This window comes from Triturus cristatus, chromosome 2_2 (assembly GCF_964204655.1).
Source record: "Triturus cristatus chromosome 2_2, aTriCri1.1, whole genome shotgun sequence".
In the NCBI taxonomy this organism is placed as follows: Eukaryota; Metazoa; Chordata; class Amphibia; order Caudata; family Salamandridae; genus Triturus; species Triturus cristatus.
In genome coordinates this window covers 1,149,022,563-1,149,042,156 of record NC_140582.1, presented here as the reverse complement: position 1 = coordinate 1,149,042,156, position 19,594 = coordinate 1,149,022,563, and the positions used below count along the sequence as shown (strand labels likewise).

General features: G+C 47.4%; 1 protein-coding gene across 1 annotated transcript in view; it reads left to right on the top strand.

The window, feature by feature from the left end:
* Positions 1-19,594, top strand: part of SLC4A11 (solute carrier family 4 member 11) — a 1,034,103-nt gene that overhangs the window by 341,794 nt on the left and 672,715 nt on the right. Inside the window, exon 8 of the mRNA XM_085642688.1 lies at positions 9,604-9,804. Coding sequence (XP_085498814.1) covers positions 9,604-9,804 — 201 coding nt within the window. The remainder of the gene's footprint in view (positions 1-9,603; positions 9,805-19,594) is intronic.

Here is a 19,594-nt window from a genome sequence, read left to right as displayed (position 1 = left end):
AGGGGCAAGGACTCCCTTGCAGGGCCCTAGTTTGGCGCACTAGTGGGCAGTGTCTTTCATGGCTCTGCGCTTCTGATGTGGAAAATCGTGTCAGAACGGACTTCAGCGCGCAGGGGCGGCGTCTAAGTAGGCACCACAGCGTTATCCCGGCAACGCTGACGACTGATGTAGAGTCGACCGCCACCTACCAACGTGCAGGGGTACTGCTAAGGAAAAAATTCTCTGGCTTCAGTCTGACGCCTGGAGGTAATTCTAAAGGTAAGTAATCTATAACTAACCTATGTCTCTTACAGATACATTGTTACTGACGTTAAGTAACTCGTTCAACAAACTGCCAAACTTGCCACCAAACATCCCCCCTAAACATGCCCCCCCATAATTCTACCACTGTCATCTTTTGCCCATGGACAACATTTGCTCAATCGCATCACCCTTTGGTGGCGCCCCACAACTCCCAAAACTAACAGTTCGAGGCATATGAGCTGTAGATTGTATACTTTAGCATAGATCGCCATCTGGTGTTGGGCTCGGATGTTTGCAGTTTGTTTTTGTCGAAGAAGTCTTTGTTAGTCACAAGATAGGTGACTCCTCTTTATGGTGACCGTGCGCATGGGCATCGGCATACCCAGATTGTTTTTTTCCGCCATCGGGTTTGGATGTGACTTGCTGCCCTCTGGGTCCGTGTAGTTATCGAAACCTCCTTCGATGGACAATCACTTACCGTATTGTCTCGATCGCGTTTCCCTTCTACGATCGAAAATTCTTCGAAAAACTTTGATGCGGGCTTTTGGGCCTACCTGCACCGATCACGACGGAAGTCGATGGAACGGACTCCCTTTAAGAAATGTCCCCAGTGTGGTGCTAAATTCCCACACTCTGACCTACACCCAGTGTGTAATCTTTGCCTCTCTCCAGAACACCGAGAGGATACCTGTGAGGCTATCTTTCAAGTCCAAGAAGACCATTCGTGATGGTTGGGCTCGACGCCACGAAATGTCTTGAGGAAGCGGCTACATTCCAGACATCTTCCATCCAGGCCCCGACAGCCTTCCGGAACAAGACCAGGAGGAACAGGTCTCAGTCTCCGAAGCAAATGACCCCGACGTCGAAGACAGTCACCCCAGCTCAGCGGACCGTGAGTACCGAGACCCCTGCCCCGCCCAAGCCCATACCAAAGGCTCCGGTAACACCTTCTCCACAGGGCCCAGGTCCACACCAGTCGAACATTTCAAATGCCCCGCCCTCGGGCCCGGCTATGAAAATCAAAGACGAGCCTTCTGGCTCGGGCTTGAGCCAACCACGCTCCGGTTCCAAAAAAACACCTCCGACATCAGCACCGGAAGACCCTGTGGCGCAGAAACAGTTGAAGGACAAACCCTCGGAGTCTAAACAAAAGGATAAAACTTCGACACTGAAAACCTCGGAGCCGACCCAATCCAAGGATAAACCTTCGATGCCTTAAACACCCAAAACAAAAGCCTCAGAAGCCGAAACAATCTACACCGGGAAAAATCTTCCAAACCAGACACTTTCCCTAGACTTAAACAGGCTAAGACTCCTCATAGGGAAAAGTCTTCGGCACCGAAAAATAACACCAGATCCGAAGAACCTTTTTGTACTGGATCCAAACCAGAAAACAATTTATATTCATCCAAAGACTGGTTATATTCTCTCCACACAACCTAAAAAGAGGAAACTGGACCATTTGCAAACCTCACCAGTTCCTGCAAAAAAATGGACATGGGCACGAACACCTCTCCACCCCCTAGACCTTCTCCTCCAGCTATAAATCCCAATCTAATAATCTCTCCAGAACGCTCTCCAGAACACACTTTTCCATGTTCACAACCAGAAGATAGTGATGGGGACGGACAAGGGGATGATAATCTAGTTCCACAACAAGATAATGATTATGATGATCCCCCACAGGAGCCAGATCCATGGACGAACTATAATACAGATCCTGACTTAACAGACCCAGAACTTTATTCCTTTAAGCCATCCCCACCAGACGATAATGTAGGTTTTGCCCAACTAATCAATAGGGCCGCAGCATATCACAAGGTAAATTTACATTCAGACCCTGTGGAGGAGGATTTTCTCTTAGAAACTTTTGCTCAGCCACAAAAAAACCCTCACACGTCCTACCCATGTTAAAAGGTCTAATTAAACATGCACCAAAAGTGTTTAAAGACCCTGTTAGGACTAGGGTTCGTAACCCATGGATAGACCAGAAATACAAAGCAGCTCCCACTGACCCCATATACATTAAGGGTCAGCTTCCTTTAGATTGCCTGGTAGTGGCTAATGCACATAAAAGGGCTAACTCTCAAGGTTCAGGTGACACCCCGCCCCCGGATAAGGAATCCAAATTATTAGACGCATCAGGCAAACGTATGGTGTCTCAAGCTGCAAACTATTGGACCACACCGTCACTCCAGCAATTTGGAAGCCAACTAAAGACATGGATGTTTTATTGATCAAACCTCCATGCAGCAGCAAATAGCTCCAGCGCCTCATGACCCTCACGGGTGATTTGCTGCACTCTATAAATATTGATGCTCTACACTCTTTCTGGAAAGCTGAACATGTTGGGCATTGTTATTAGCTCTGCATCTTCAACCCAATTTTTTAACCTCTTACATCTTATTAAATGCGTAAGCGTGTTCTGTATATTTTGCATGGAGTTGTCAAGCAGTGGGGTACAGCTCTTTGTTTCTGTAGCCTTGTTGTCTACATCTCCCAAGGTCTAGTCATAGAAAGCCCACATACCCGTCTACCGCCCCTATTTTCTTATCCAATACAAACTATGATGATCGAATTGCCTGTAAAGGTGCCTTAGTGGATGGATAAGGTACTATTTTGGCCAATTGCGTCTTATTTATTTCTGAGGTCATAAGGTTTGATCTAACCTGATCTGTAACTTTATCTAGTTTCCCATGATTAGGGCCCAGCTTGTCCTAAACAAATATTTCAGCTCATGGTAGGGCCAGTTGCTCTGTCGGATGTTTGAGTAGGGTCGTCTTTTTCTCACGGCTCATCAGACTTTCTGGATGGTCTGGCCCTGTAATCTGCAGGAGTCCAATGGAGAGCAGCATGCCTCCAATCCCTTACCTGTACATGCTGCCTCTTTAACCCAATTGCATCCTTGACAATTCGATGAGCTGCCTACCAATCTCGGCACATTTGTGTCAGGTGTACAATCCCCTGCAATACGGTATGGGGGACTTGTATGTTCCCCAGCTTGTCCTACTAGTGTGTCCCCACCGCTCTGAGGCTATGTGGAAGGAGAAACCCACCACACTGGGTAACAATGCCCAGCAGCCATTAACAGTTAATAGTTCTCTTTTCTTAATTCATCTCATGGAGCTATGGGCATAATCCACTGGCATAAGAACATTGAGGCAAATATCCCCAACCCTCTACTCCCCAATCGGTCACCATCTGACTGCTTCCCAGATCTTATTTTTTTTGTTATTGGTCAGCAGCGGGCCGGTGGCCTTTCTGGGGAAGGATAGGGTGTGTGGCGGTTTCACCCAGACACCCCACAAATCCTCAGCTGCCATCTTCTTTGCACCAGTCTGCCTCACCAACTCCTGCAACCAGGTGCTGCATACCAGCGGCCTAACCCACACCTTTCATGTAATGCATTGTTTCAAGGGAATTGCAAAAACGGAGTAAATGGTACCACAGCTGCATTTTGTCATGAATTGGTCAATACCCAGGATTGCTTATTTCCAATCAGTACTACTAGTAAAACAACCAGGTGACAACCACTCAAAATAAGTCTGACAGTGGCCACAGAGCTTATTACAAGTTCCTTAGTGATAATGGACAACAGAAAATGATATGGTCTTTATGTACAAAAGTCTCCAAAGTAATATAGAAAGTATACGCCCCCTCATTGGGTTTGGTATTCAGATGCACATCAACCTACGGTATTTATCCTAAATCTCTTCCCTCGGACATTATTTTCAACCAAGCAGGGCACTTCTACACTCTCCTTGCAAAAAGTCTTCGAGGCTATGGTTTGTTTTTGCTCTGTGTCTGTATTCCTCTGACACACATACAGACTGCGGTCCACACACACACAGGGGAGTGCTGTCACAAAACTTTACCACTACAATCCCATTGATGATTTGCAGCGCTTTAATGCCAGGTCTCTTAGCTGCATGCATGTTGGAGCAGTCGTCAACTGCCTCCTTGCCTGACCGGTCACGTAGCGGCTACTACTGTGATGACCTCCGTGAAGGCTTTGCTCCCTTCCAGGATCTCTCATATCCGCGCTTTGTGTCACATTCTACAAGAGTGACCCCTGATTGACTGAAACGATCTCCTTATGGTAGTGATGAAATCAAAGCCAGTTTTGGACAGTATGTAAGTGAGCAATAAACCATGTCTTCGAGTCATTCTGTGTAAGCTTCTTGTTGCCAGTGATGTAAGCAATACGACCTGCAAACACCACCACAGATCGATCTTAGCACACTTGAATGCCACCTGTCTTGTAAGCATAACAATACCAGCAGTCTAGAATTAAACTTAGTAGAAAGAATAACTCGCACAATATAACACTGATATGCATTCATTAGTCCTATGGTCTTACCAGACATGCACGAAATGCGCACCTTGCTGGCTGTTTTTAGTGTCCACGAGTGGGGCTGTAGCACTATACAGGTAGGAGCCTCATGATCATGCATGGAGTGTAGCAGGCAGGGAGAAGATGGCTCTGAAGACGACCATGGACCCCTGTTGGTTCATGAATCAGTCGAAACATGTTGACAGAATTTTATTGTAATTGCAGTTATATAGTGCTTACTACCCCTGACAAGGTGGCAAAACTCTTTTTGACGAGTAGCGCGGTACCCTGGAACCCATAAAGGATTAGTGGTGAATTAGTATCGTGAAATATGAAAGCAATTTGAGTGGTGAATACGTTAGTCAGTTATTTGTAGTGAGAAGGATAGTGGAGGGATAGAAGAAATAAAAAGGTTTGCATTTATATAGCGCTTGCTACCCCTGATGGTGTCTTATGTGCATTAAAAAGGAGAGTGAAGGGATAGAAGAGGGAAGGATTTATAACTTTTTTTGTTTTGGACCTAGCAGTAGGAGGATGGATTCCGAACCATTGTACTTAATCAAAAATTCTCCCAATACCTTATTTTAACCATATCAAAGGGTACCCGTTAATGAAGATGAATCATAGGGTTTACCCTTGGTTTTTTTTACTACAGGATCCCAGCTTAAGTCCAGAATAAGAATTCTATAAGAACTCCCTACAATGTTGATTCTGCCAGAGTGGTGTTCACTTCCTCTGGTGTGGTGAGGACTTTGAGGCAGCCAGTCTCTACGTTGACGGGGGTAGACTAGTTGTCAATGTAAGTGTTCTCAATGTTGATTGTGTTTTTGCCAGTGACTGGTGGGGGTCTTTCACTGTTGAGTGTCTCTACGTCTTATATGATGACTGCACACAAGGAGGTATACGCCTGGTCTTTGACACTATGCTCCTCGACTGTGAACAGGATCGATGTTTCTTCCTCTGGTGTCTTTTCTTCTTGGATCTGCCTCTAGTGTAGTCCTTGGAGCAGGAAGGAGCTCTAGTGGAGGACTGATCTTCTCCATGGCTTCTAGAACATCTGTCGGAATGTTATACCTTCCTTTGCTGCATTCCATGCAATCCAATTTTCCGTCGATTTTCTGTCTGTCCTTCATAGTTCTTCTGGAGAAGGACTGACAAATGAGTACAGGGGTCAGGGATGCGATTCTCTGGAAGGCACATGATGCAGAGCCTGTGGGGGTTTGATTGTGCCTTATTTTTCCCACAGGAAGGTCACTTCAAAAAGAGTGAAAGCATTTTGGACAGAAAAGATACATTTTCAAGGTGTCAAGCTGTCTTAAATGACAGGATGTCCAGTAAAAACTCTAAATATAAGGTTCCGAAAGATTTTCAAAAGATTTTGCCAAATAGGCAAAGCTCAGTGCCCCAGGATCCTGTTTCCAGGAGCCCTAATAACGAACCAACCTAACCAACGGATACCCACGAATTTCATCCAAAAATAACCTGGTTATAAGGAACACATTGTAGTCTTTATAAAGTTTAAGTGGTTATTATGTACTCCTAGGTATGGCTCTGCTAAATTATCTAGTCATGCCCACCTCTAAATGTTACTCATTTAAAACGTATCAACCATCCACCGCTATTCTCCCACCCAATGAATAAAAAAAATGTGAGAAGTCAGAAAGTGCCTCATGTAAGCACCATCCCTGGAGCTACTGGTTCGTTCTCACCAGTTTGCTCGTTCTGATTATCGGCAACTTTGTTGACAGAAAAAGATGTGTGACCTATCTTAGGCTCGTGTTAAGTGGTGAAAAAATAAAATGATGGTTTCATCTATCAAACCTCTAAGCCCCGTAATGTGAAAAGAGATGAATAAATTGTCTCTTGGTTAAAAATGAGTTGTGAACAACTATTCCGGACATTATTTATTTTAATATTGTTCACACTCTGTTAAAAGAAACAGCATTTTTAGACCATTTTCCTTGAATGGGTAGGTCGCTCCCCCACCACACAGCTCCGCCTGTGTGTCCCGCCGCTGCTTTAGAAGTTGAGGCCCTCCTCCTATACCCACAGGCTACCACCTGCGCCTCATCCCTGGATGGCCAGTGGTAGGCCTTAGGTTTGTAGTTCTGTCACTGTCTGTCTTCCCTGTACTGCCTGCATTCTTATCTGTGCCAGTTTTGCTTGCCTTATGCTTCCCCCTCGCTGCCCCTGATTTGTGCCCTGATTTGCGCCCTGATTGTGCTGTTTTGCTTTCTCTTTCCCCCTCGCTGCCCCTGATTGTGCTCGTTTTTGCCTGTTTCCCCCTTGCTGCCCCTGATTTGTGCCCTGATTGTGCTCGTTTTTGCCTTCTGTTTCCCCCTCGCTGCCCCGATTGTGCTAGTTTTTGCCTTCTGTTTCCCCCTCGCTGCCCCCGATTGTGCCTGTTTTTGCCTTCTGTTTCCCCCTCACTGCCCCTGATTGTGCCCAGTTGCCTTCAGGTGCCCTCGCTACTCCCGTTCCGACACCGCCCCGACCCCCTCACTGCCCATTCGGTGACCCTCCCTCCCACCTCACAGCTGCTCCTCCCTCATCCCCATATTTGGCGGCCGCGCGCAGTGGGCGCGCTGCTGGCGCACCGAAGGCGTGCCAAAGGCAAGCCCGTCTGCGCTAGTCCACGCCTGGACCGCGCCCATGCCAGAACCCCTGGTCCCCGCACCCGCCACGAAGACCACCACCGCTACAATGCCAGCACACTCCACACTCTCAACCCCGGACGGACCTACACCTGCTTCAAGGCCGCCCTGAAACGCACACACGGTCCCTTCACCTGCCGGAACTGCAGCTACACCAGCCTCAGAGCCGCCGAACAACCCGCCAAGAAAGACCTGGGAATCATCCTCGACTCAACGCTCTCCATGACCAAGCAAGTCAACGCCGTCTCCTCCTCGTTCTTCAACACCGTCCGCATCCTCCGCAAGATCTACAGGTGGATCCCGACAGATACAAGAAGAACAGTCACCCAGGCCCTCATCAGCAGCAGACTCGATTACGGCAACGCCCTGTACGCGGGAGCCCCGACCAAGCTCATCAAACTACTGCAACGTATCCAAAACGCCTCGGCACGACTGATCCTCGACGAACCACACCACGGCCACATCACCCCCCACCTGAGAAACCTGCACTGGCTGCCCGTCAACAAGAGGATAGCCTTCAAGCTCCTCATCCACGCACACCAGGCACTCCACAAGACCGGCCCAGCCTACCTCAACAAACTGCTTTCCTTCTTCATCCCCAACCGCCAGCTCCGCTCCGCCGACCTCGCACTCGCCACCGTCCCGCGCATCCTAAGAACAACCACCGGCGGGGGGTCCTTCTCCCACCTCACCGCCAAGACCTGGAACACCCTCCCAATGAGCCTATGACAGACACAAGACCTGCTGACCTTCAGGAGGCTACTCAAGACCTGGCTGTTCCATCCCTAACCCCCCCCCCCCGCGCCTTGAGAACCTCACGGGTATGTAGTGCGCTCTACAAATGTTTAATTGATTGATTGTTTCATTGCTCAAAGAGATTTTGGCAAATTCATCAGGGCAAGGGGATGCATCTCCACTTCACTGATGCTATGGATCTGTAGTGGTTGATAAAAATAATAACAGAAAGGGTGATGGTGCCAAAGACAAAGAACAGAAATTGTAAACAGTTATGTGTTGACACATTCAAATTGCAACACATCTCATATTTTGGGTCGTCACAAAATGGCAGTTACTGGGTGGTTGCCAAGTGGACTCCTACCAGCAACTCACCTAGGAGACTCTGAAAGTTAGCCCCCCCGGCAGGATTCAGTGCCGCAAAAAAATACAACGTACCTGTGAATGGACACGTATACTGTTTTACAGTCCACATAGTGATAGCGTACTGGTAAAATTCCCATTTCACCTCTAGCATTTTCTAATTATAAAATTTTAGAGGTGTATTCAAATTGCATACCATCTGGTATTAAAACATTCTTAAAGTGAGGACCAAACATATGCCATAGTGTGTCACCGATAACCGAGGTTTATGTCCTACATTCAAATCAATTTAACATCACATTAATGATTTACCCAACATACATGTTCACATGCCTTTCGGAAGATCTGCCTGCACCTCCCCCTCCACATTCTTCCTCTCTGCAATCATGTATATAAAGTACCATGGTACAAATTCTTTTTATACATATATGTATACTTTTTAAAAGTGCTCCGGCATCCCCACACATGGACGGGACTATTCAGTGCTTATGACTTTGAGGATTCCCCTGGAAGAGCACCAGGATAACAGATGAGTAACTTGTCCTTATTTATGTTACCCTCTCGGATAACAGTCCAAGTTCCAACTCGCCATGCATTTCCTATTTGCATCCCAAAAATCACTCAATGCACTGTAAGATACTTTATAAAACTAAATATGCAATACCTTGTATAAGCAAAAGTATTTTTTTAATTAATATGTAGTATCATTAACCAAACGGATCATAAGGTACACAGCCTGCTAAGACATTCTTTATTAGCAGCTGCAGTCAGTAGTACTTGCATGGGTTTGGTTAATTGAAATAATTGTTTTGTGAATACCGCTGCTCCTCCATATGTTTTATGGGTATGGAAGCCTTAAGCTACGAGTGAGAGTCACCCCCCTATTCCTATTTGTGCAATATTATTATGTTTACTACACTGTTTCACAGGAAATTAATGATAGATGAGTTTGCTTAAATCAATCCTGGGCCCTACTAAGATTACACTTTAGCACTTGTGTGTTATTACAGACGTGGGCCAACCTTATACAAGTAGTAAATAATTGAAAAAGGAAGAGTAATTATAAAAAAGCATGTAAGGAAGCAGTATTGACTGATGCATGTTTTAATGGTAAGTTATGAACCGGAGTGAGGACTAAAATAACCTAATCACTTTTGGAAACATTATTTTTATTGTACATATTTATGTGCCATACACAAAACGAGTATTAAGTAGGAGGAGAAACGTTAATGTATAAAAAATGACTGGTCCTTGAAGTATTTTTTCTCTCATCAGAAAAGCACTAAAACTGCAACTGAAGTGGGTCGCACCTTTGCAACGATATTTTCGGACATTGCATTCCGTCAGAAACTTCTTGAAACCAAAACAGAAGAAGAATTTAAGGATGCCTTAGTACATCAGCGTCATTTGCTAACTAATCAGGGTCCCTCCATTCTGAATGAAAGTCATAAAGTACAAAACCAAAAGCCTCTCAAGGTAGGCAATATAATAGTCATTTACAATTTATGTACTTGTTGAAGCTACAATAGATAGTATGCTATAAAAAGACCTAGTAGTTACGCCTGTCTTCTTTGCAATGTCAAATATCATGCAGAACTCTTTTTTGATGTGTTATGAAATATAGAAAAAAATGTGAATAATTAGCATTCATCCTTTGAAGTTGAATATTTTGCAAAGTTTACCAACACCACCCTATTTCGATCCATAAATTTTCACCATGATTGCGATAAAAGCTTCAAGGGGTTTTGGACTATGTTTCTATACTATGATTATGCTTTTTTATTTTTTATTTTTGGTAAACTTTCAATAAAAGTACGACTCATTACAACAAAGTACGACATGATCGCCAAAAACAATCACAGTATAACCGAAGACCTGGGATTGCAAATCAAATAAACATAGCACGTGACCTAGGAAAAATTTCAGTGAAAGATAAAACATGCATTAGACAAACACGTTAAAGGGACATCCACAGTATGACCTGTCTCAAATCAAGGAAGAAAAAACACAGGAATATCAGGGTGCAACAACTTCAAGTCAAAGATGTCAATATACAATTCCAAAATATAAGCAATGTCCTGGTTTAGTGCATAAATGGTTGCCACTGACGGTGGGGAGAGTGATAGGTCAGCCACTGTGGTTAAGCGTCTGGAGGAGAATCATTCCAAAAGCTGTAATGCCCTTAACCTTGTTGGGTTGAAACAGGTGAAATCCAAGCAAGTCAGATAGTGGATCAGTGAGCGCCAACCATATAGCAATTTAACCACAGTCTGTTAAGTTATGGGAGAGTTGTTCCATTGCAATCACGTGCCATAGGCGAGCTAACCATTGAACATCAGAGGGGCCAGCTGTCTTTTTCCACTGCAGTACCACAAGCTGCTGCGCAGCATGTGGCTAATAAACCTCCAATCAGTGTGGGTCATCACTTCTAAAGCAATGGGTTGTATACTAAGTATGACTAGTGTTTAATCTGAGCCGGTATTAGCTGGTGGGGGACAGCTGTACTTATTTTTGGGTACCAGCACTTATTGTCCCAGCTCAGATACTTAACAAGTGCAAAAGATGGAAAACACAAAAATCTGAAAGCCGGAGATCGAAAGATGGAAAAACTTGTCTCATAGGAAAACTGATGTAACCTATAAGAGTTACATAAAGGGTCAGGGAGTGTCTGGTAGTGGATTAAAGAGGCATTAGGTGGATTTAGTGGCCTTGGTATTTGGCACGTCAGTGTTTAATTGCACGGGCCACAGTCATCTGAGCAGAGCTTCGGGCATTGCACTCTTTCTTTTACAAACAGAGTAGGACTGTGAGGTAGGGAGCGGATGCCCTATGGTGGCCCTAATGTGTCCTAAGATCGCTTTCCAATGTGTAGTAAGGAGGCTGCAGGACCACCAAATGTCTCAGAAATACCCTACTACAAGTCCACACCGCCAGCAGAGGACAGACGAGGAGGGGTAAATGGTGGAAAGGTGAGCCGGCGTGTAATACCATTTAAACATGAGCTTATACGCAGTTTTGCTGAGGGATAAGCTTTGGCTATGTCGGGAAAGGACTGGGGCGACAGTGCAGGAATAAAATCAGAGTTGTATACAATGGGTGTGTTGGGGAAGGGAAAGGTGATAAGCCTGTCCCATATGTCGAGCACAGTCCTAGTGGTGGTGGCTTTATAAGTGCTGTGCGGCCTGGCATTCTTGGGTAGCAAGGCTTTATTTCACCAGGGTCGGCAAGCCACTGCCCGATCTATGTGTAAGCAGTGCTTCTCACTCTTGAGTACCACCCACTCAAAGATGTATCGTAAGTGGGCGGCCCAATAATATTAGAATAGGTTAGGAAAGCGAATCCCACCCCTGTCTAGAGGCTGCATCAATAGAAAGTTAGAGATCCTCAGTTGTTCCCCTTTCCCGATAAAGGAGAAAATGTCCCGCTGCAAGTGAGTGAGATCCTCTTCAGGAACTGGAGTAGATATGGCCTGGGAAAGGTATAGAGCCCGTGGGAGGATGTTTATTTCTACGACCTTAATGCCACTCAGCCAAGCTATGTGAAGGGGCTTCCAACTCCTAAGATCTGTTAGGTTGGATCTCTGGACTTGCGGCCAGTTGGCCTGCAACCAAAATTATAGTGTAGGAGTTAGGTTAGGACCCAGATATCTAATTGTGTCGGGGGGAACTATTGAATGGTGCCAATCCTTGCAGAGCAGGGAGGTCCTACTTAGGTATAGTTGGATTGAGAGAGTATTGATTTCGAATCCATATACCGCATGGAACGGGGAAGGCTGGCAATGCTAGCCAGGGATGTAGCAGGTTGAGAGATGTTGAGCAAAAGATCTGCAAACAAGCTAATCTTATGGCCCCCGCCCCCAGAGGGGCTGCCCACTACAGCAGCCGTGTGGCAGATGGTGTTGACCACTAGAGCTAATAGACTGGGTGACAACTGATTCCCCCCGTCATGTGCCCCTGAGGATGTTAGTTGGAGCACATGTGTTGCCTGTTCACACGCATGGTAGCTGTTGGGGTGACATACTAAGCCAACATTTTTGCTATCATGCCCGACCCAAGACCTACCTGGAGGAAGGACCAATTCACCCTATCAAAAGCCTTTTCTGCGTCAAGCGAAAGAAGGCATGCTGGGATGTTGTGGCGTTGAGACTTCTGAACTAGGTGCACTATCCAGTGTACATTATCTACCCCTGTCTGTTGCCGATGAATCCCATCTGATCAGGGTCGATGAGACCTGGGAGGTTGCGTTCTAGTATAGTGGCCAAAATCTTTGTAAATATTTTCGCATCCCTGTTGAGCAGAGCAATAGGGCAGTAAGAAGAGCAGTAGGTTGGGTCTTATCCTGGTTTGGGTATGAGGAATATCTCTGCTTACGCCTATGTGAACAAATTGAACAGCTTTAGAAGGTGGTCCTGCACATTAGCTAAAAAGTCTGTAGAAAATGATGTGGGGGGGCCGGAGATTTACCTAGTAGAGGGTCTGAACTGCGCTGCGCAGTACCGCAAGGGTGACTGGAGCATCAAGGAGCTCTGCATGTTGCTAATGGAATGGGGTTCCAGTCTCAGGAACTCGGATACTCCTCTATCAAACGGTTTGCTAATAATCATAGAATGCCCGCTGATTATCCTGCTCAGAGATCACCCATCACCCTGTCCTCGACCTGAAATTTGGCAATGTGTGCCCTAGCCTGGGCTTGGCAGAGTCTGTGAGCCAAGTGTATTCTCCCCCCCCCCCCCCCCCCCCGTCCCCCCATCGTGATATTTGTTTTATCACTAAAAGGGAGCGCTCAGCCCTATTAGTTAAATGAACCCTCATTTGACCACATAAAAATACAAGATTCTGTTTGTTGTGTCTAATTTGGGGCTAGCTGGTCCTGCTTTTCAAAGGCTTTAATTTCCATTGCCAGATTAGATTGCACCAGGCGTGCCTCTCTCCCTAATGCTGGCTTTAAAACCATCCCAGAGTGTATGCAACACAGTGTCCGGCATGGCGTTCAGTTCAAAATACTAACGATCCCTTTACGTATTTTGGCCACATGTACTAGAGCCTCAGAGGTAAGCACCCTCGCAGCAGGCCCCTACGACGGGGGTATCGTTGGACCAGGTCAATTCTAAGTGGGTGTTATTAGACATAGTGCTAAACAAGAGATCTGACGTATCGTGATCGCTAAGAAGGGAGTGAGTTAAGAACACCTGATCAATGTGCGAGTCTGATGCGTGAACATGGCACTAGAATGAGTAATCCCAAACATCCAGGTGTTTTTACTGCCAAGTGTCTACTAGCCCCAGTTCTGTGATGTCCCTCTTAAGTTGTGTGGGCATAGCTCCAGTACCCTGATATGTGACCATGCTTCTACCTAATCTTGGACCCCTCACCAAATGAAGGTCTCCACCAATGGTAATGTCTCTCCCCACCCCCTCCAGCTGCTTACCCCATGTAAGCCTGAGGTAGAGGTCCTGCGCATGGCTGAGATGTTTAGAAGTGAATTTTTTAACCCCTAAGCATGTGTAATGTCTGCAAACGACCCTCCTTCTCCTTCTCCTTCACCACTGTTGATACAGTGGAGCAGAGGCCTGCTATGCAGAGAGCACCCACCCCTAGCGCTTTAGTAGATGTGTGCGCGCAGTATTGCAGTGGGTATTTTGGGTGGGCCATCACAGGATGGCTTTCCTGAAGGAGACGTCTGGATTTTGTTGCAATATGAAAACCTACATCTCTTTGGCAGGCTAGTTGAGACCGTGAACAGTTAAATAGAGCAACTTAGTGCCCAGGGGAGCGGAAGGAAGCACCAACATGGCCTTCACAGCTGAACTCCTACAGAAAAATCCGAGGAGATATGTCATGGTTTAGAAAAGAATGCGATAACCTCGTGGGGTATGGAGGCCTTAGGAGGGGTCAATCCTGGGAGTGAGAAAGGGGTCCCACACCATTTTACCCCGTCCTCCTGGGCGCTAGGCGTATGATGGCTGACCAGTCCTCGGTGGTCAAGATAGCCCAGTGAACCAATACAGGAGGCGGACGGGTAGCACATCTCCTGATCGCGGATGGTGACATGCACTGTATAGGCTGAAGGATCGGGTGTGACATTCTCTAGCAGTAGCCTAAGAAAGAAAACAAATGGTGAAAACAAAATTAGTAGACCACCGGAGCCCAACACTGGCATCTGCTTCTCACGGAGATCGGCACAGACATGCACAAATCCCACTTGAGGTGAAAATCATGGGGAGCTGGCCATCCGGAATAGTCTGAGTCGGAGCACGTGGGAATAGTCAGGATGGTCTTGGGGCTCTTGCAGCTCGATGCATTCATGGTCGAAGGCTGTGGAAGTTGTGGAAGCCACAGCAGAGGGGGAGGTGGCGCCCATGCATTGATATTTGATAACCTCCGCATTACAGGGAGCCGTAGGTGGTCCTTCCCTATGTTCTGGAGAAGCCGGATAATGTAATGCTTAGTCTCACGGGATGCCCCCCTCACCTTTTTGCACTGGTCTGGGTGATGGGGCCGCACTGTGGTCCAAATGGGGCGCAGACCTTTCCAAGATGACATGCAGGACGGGAAGGTGTCTTTGTCCTAGAGTTCAGCTGAGAAAACCAGCAGATGTGCTCCTTGGCGGAGGCGAAACAAGACTTCCATATGACCAAGAAGGCAAAGGGGTGCCCCAACTGATATCGAATGTTCATCTCCCTCAGTTTGTCGGTGATAGGCTTGAAGCCATGCCGTCTGCGCATTGTGACAGGAGAAAGATTCTGGTAGAGTTGGATGGTGTGACCATGAAACACCAGGTCAGCCTTCCTTCTGGAGGCCTGTCTGATAGCTTTTTTATTCATAAAGAAGTGTACTCAGGTCAGGACTTAGAGACAGAGTCTGGATGCCCAGGTGCAGATGCCACGTGATGAGCCGGAAAGGGGGCCTCTTATCCCCTTGGATTCATCTGTAGGAGTTTGACTGTGAAGGCCATGTTGTTGCTTCCTTTCAATCCCCTGTGCACACATCTGGAGCGTATGTTCAGGAGGCTCCTATTTTTCATGTCCATTTGCTTATTTTGCAGTTCTCTGTTTGTCCTCGAGTGCTGCTACCTGGCGCCACAGCATATACTAGTTCCCGGAGTAGGCTTCCACTGTTACTTCCCGATCGTCCACACGCCCCCCTATCTCCGAGACGTTGCGCCTAATGTCCTGGATTCACGATTTGAAGTCCTCTTTAAGTGAGCCGATTTCTGAGCGAATTTCCAGTAAAATTAAATAGTCCATGTAGTCTTGCAAGTTAGGTACTGTAGTCCGATTCTGCTAGGGGGTGGGAGGGGCTGCTCAAAAGGGAGGTCACTGGGTTGTCCTTTGTGAACTTGAGACTTCGCATATTTTTTGAGTGCAAGGGTGTCCAGTGCAGAGTCCAGTTTGGCCCAAGGCGCCACCCCTGCTTTGTCTCAGAACAGATGGCACGTGCCTATCACAGCTAGATATGAGACTCCCTGTCAGGGCTCAGGGTTATCAACAGTCAGGCAAAGGGCGAGTGTGTCCCAGAGGAGAAGAAAACAGTTTACCCTGCAAGGCCCGAGTGAAGAGAGAGAGTGCCCGTGGTAGTCCTCCCCCCCCCCCCCCACCCCCACCCAGGGGAGTCGCAGTCCCTCCAAAGTTCAGTTTAGTCAAGGAGGGTGGGAAGAATAGGATTGGCGCTGGCCCTCTGCTAAGAGCAGTCTCCAGTCCGGAGGGGTGTAGTTCCAGTGGTAGCCTTCCAGTGCAGGCAAATAGGGTCAATCACACACCCCAGATTAGTCTCTTATTTCCGGGCTTTAATTACTCAGAGCAAAGGAGGATCGGGTAAGGTCAGTCTCTGGTTGTTGCAGACACCAGGAAGGCCAATGAACATCCCCTTACACGGGTCGAGATGAGTAGTGCGAGTGGGGCAGGCTTCTACATTGTCGCTCACCAGGCGCAGCGCAGGCCACAGCCAACCAGCCGTGCCCTACAACTTCACCTCTGCCTTGTGTCTCAGCCCCGGCCAGGGAAACCGTGATATCTCCACATTGACTGCACTGGTTGTAGGGGGAATGGGGAAGAGGCCCACTGCCATTTCTTAGCACTCTTCTTCCACCTGATAAGCCCATTCCACCTGCTCCTCAACAAGCAGCGCTCCGGGAGACTGGGCAGAAATATGCAGCCTCACCCAGATCTCGCTGGTTCCATGTAATGTATGGCATTCTACACTAGATCCGCTGCATGTCCGCTGCAGCATGCCGCTCTGTGCTCCTGGGCGAGATGGTAGTTGAGCATTTGAGGTTGCACCAGTGGGCCCTTGGTGCTCTTACAGGCTTTGGAGTGGGCGGGGGCAGGAATACACGTGTTCCCTCAGTCCCGCACACTGTCACGCTTCCTATGAGGGGCTACCCGGTTAACCCTTGGAGCATCTGACCTGGAATATGCAGATAAGCCTGCTCAGGAAATCACCCTTACTGCTCTGGCACTGTGATTGTCGCTCAGCAAGCAAGCCGCTGCACCGTTGCCTCCGTCACAGCAGGCTCCAGCACCTTCCACTGTGAAATGGTGGCTCTGCAGTTACATGCCACACCAATGGGCCTGCAGCGTACTTGCATGTGGTCAAGAGCAGGCGGGGGCCAGATCAGGCAGTCACCTCCTCGCATCAAATCCTCTCCGCTGTACTCCCTCTGCAGGAGGGCCCCCACAGCACAGTTGCTCACTCTGCCTCGGTCGCAACAGATCATGGCGCATACCTCCACAAGATAGCGGCCCATACAGTGCCTGGCCATATCAAGGAGCCTGTAGCCAGGACCACAGCCATGGGACATAATAGACCCCTCACCCCCTATTTGCAGGGGAGGTGGAGGCACGAATATCCCGACACTACTAGCACTACTCAAGCACTGTCCCTTTGCTGCGAATGGTGCTGGATAGTCCACGTCGACTTGGAGGTCAGGCAAGACGCATCTTTCTCCATTCCCTTTTGGCCACACCACTATGGTTATGCTTTTAAACTGCATACCTACTTGTATCTAAAACTTTTTTCTGCTATTTATTCTTTTACTTCATAATTTCCTACACCCTTATTAACACATATAATGTGCTGAAAAATTATTTTGGGAGTAGGGATTTGTCCTTTGTGAAATAATTTTCTTCACAAGTCCTAACTGTGAGAAGTTGGCCTGATGTATGATGTCACTAGTTCTAGTGTACACCTTATACAAGTCCAAATACCCTTATGGTGATTGGTTGTAAAGTCAACCTTATAGACCAGCTATCCTAGTGGTAGCATGGACAAGAGCAGTCTTAGGCTAAACTCTGAATGGCATGTGAAGCCAGCTGTGATACCATATATAACCCCTTGAATACCAAATGAAAGGACACCACAACAGATATATATATAAAATAAAGTGTATTTATTCTAGTCAAACCCTCAGCACTCTTTATGAGATTAGAGGTAAGTACAACACAGTCTTATTTAAGCATACATTAAGTCACACAGGTAAGTAATACAGTTAGGCCCTAGGGGCCACGCAAACCATATACTAAGTAAGTGGTATAAGGACCACTGTCACGGAAATAAGATAGGCCTAGGCCTAGGGAATCGCTGGGGCACACTACACTAGCAACAGTTAGGAAGTGGGAGGCCCACGGGATTCAGGTGCAGAGTGGAAACACTCACGCGTAATGCGTAAAAGTAGATAGAAATAGTAGTTGTTAGCAATTAACAGTTTAAGGACACTTCTGAAGCAGCTAGAGAGTCAAGACTCGGAAACTAAACCCTAGGATAGTCAATACCCTTGTGAGCACCGAAGTACCCAAGTTACCTAGCCCACGGGCTGCGGGTGCATAGGTGTGAACTTGCGTCGGGTTTCATCGTGGACTTCTATGGATGCCTGAAGGAAAGTTGCTGACAGGCAGTCAGTGAAGAGTGTCCGGTGGATCCCAAGGTGGGGATCAAGAAGGAAGGAACCTGCAAGCAGAAGGTACAGAGTCTAGGTCACCAGCCAGGAGCCAGGAAGGAACCAGGAAGGAACCAGGCGATGTCGTGAAGATGCAGGTGAAGAGGTGAAGCTTGTCGCAGCAGCCACGGGTACCAGGAGACGTCGAGGACGACTAGGAGGTTAGCTGTGTAGGAGAGTAGGGTCTGCTTTCTATGTTCACCCCCACTTTTTGCTTTTGCTTTACTGGTTTTCGACTTAGATGTGGCTGTGGGCCTGCTAATCAGACCCACAGCCCTGCTGTTCTCTCTCTAAATTAACACTATGTACTTTAGGTGCATAACCCAATTGGATAGGATCACCTTATTGGCCCCTGTACAGTGTACCTTAGGTATCCAGGGCATAGGTGTACCCTAGGCCTACCAGGGGCTGCAGCATGTATTATGCCACCCCTGGCCTGGCCTTCCATTATGACACAACTGGCTGATCACTCAGCTGCGGCAAGGTCGTGTAATCACCCCTTGCTTAGGTGTAGTATTCCTATACCTACCTTATATATAGACACATGTGTACCTATCAGCCACTCCTATGGCAGGCCTTAACAATCCTGGAGGCAGAGTGCTTGGTAACGTGTGATCGTGCTCTAGCATGAGCTGAGCCTGTCTGCAACTTTCGGAACCATGTCCTTATAGCTGTTCTATGATATAGCCTACCATATACTCTTAAAGTGCCTTATAATCTTAAACGCTTATGGTAACTATGGTTTGGCTTTATCGAAACATGTCGTGTAAGGTGTCTAACACTTTGGAATAATACCCCCATCCCATTTCTGGGGATGAGGATATTATCCCTCCCTTCTAGAGGGAGAAGACATGTTGAAACCTACTTACCCGGTTAAAGTTAACCAGAGCCCCAGCATCACAAAATGGATGCTGCTGCCACGACACAAGTCTGACCACCTGCTGCTGGGAGTGATCCCGGCACGGGAGGCTTGGACAATAGGTTTCCTGCCTCGGGAGGTGCGAGCACCACCCTAGACAGGATTTAGTGTATTGGGGCAGGGAGGGTTGAATGAAACGAGACACTGCCTGGGACACACAAGGTGTCCCATGCATAGTCCAGTTCAAACCGGTGCTGGGGCACTCCAGCCCCAGCTCTGGCGCGAAACTGGACTAAGGAAAGGGGGTGTAGCCACTCCCCTTCCTGGTCCCACCCATAGGAGGGACCTTGCAGGTAGCCCAGCCCACTAGCCCAGTATATTAGTAGCTAGTTGGGCCCTGCTAAATTAGATTAACCTGAATCTGCAACTTGAACAGAAACTCTGGACCTTCGACATTCGACCTCAGGAAGAAGA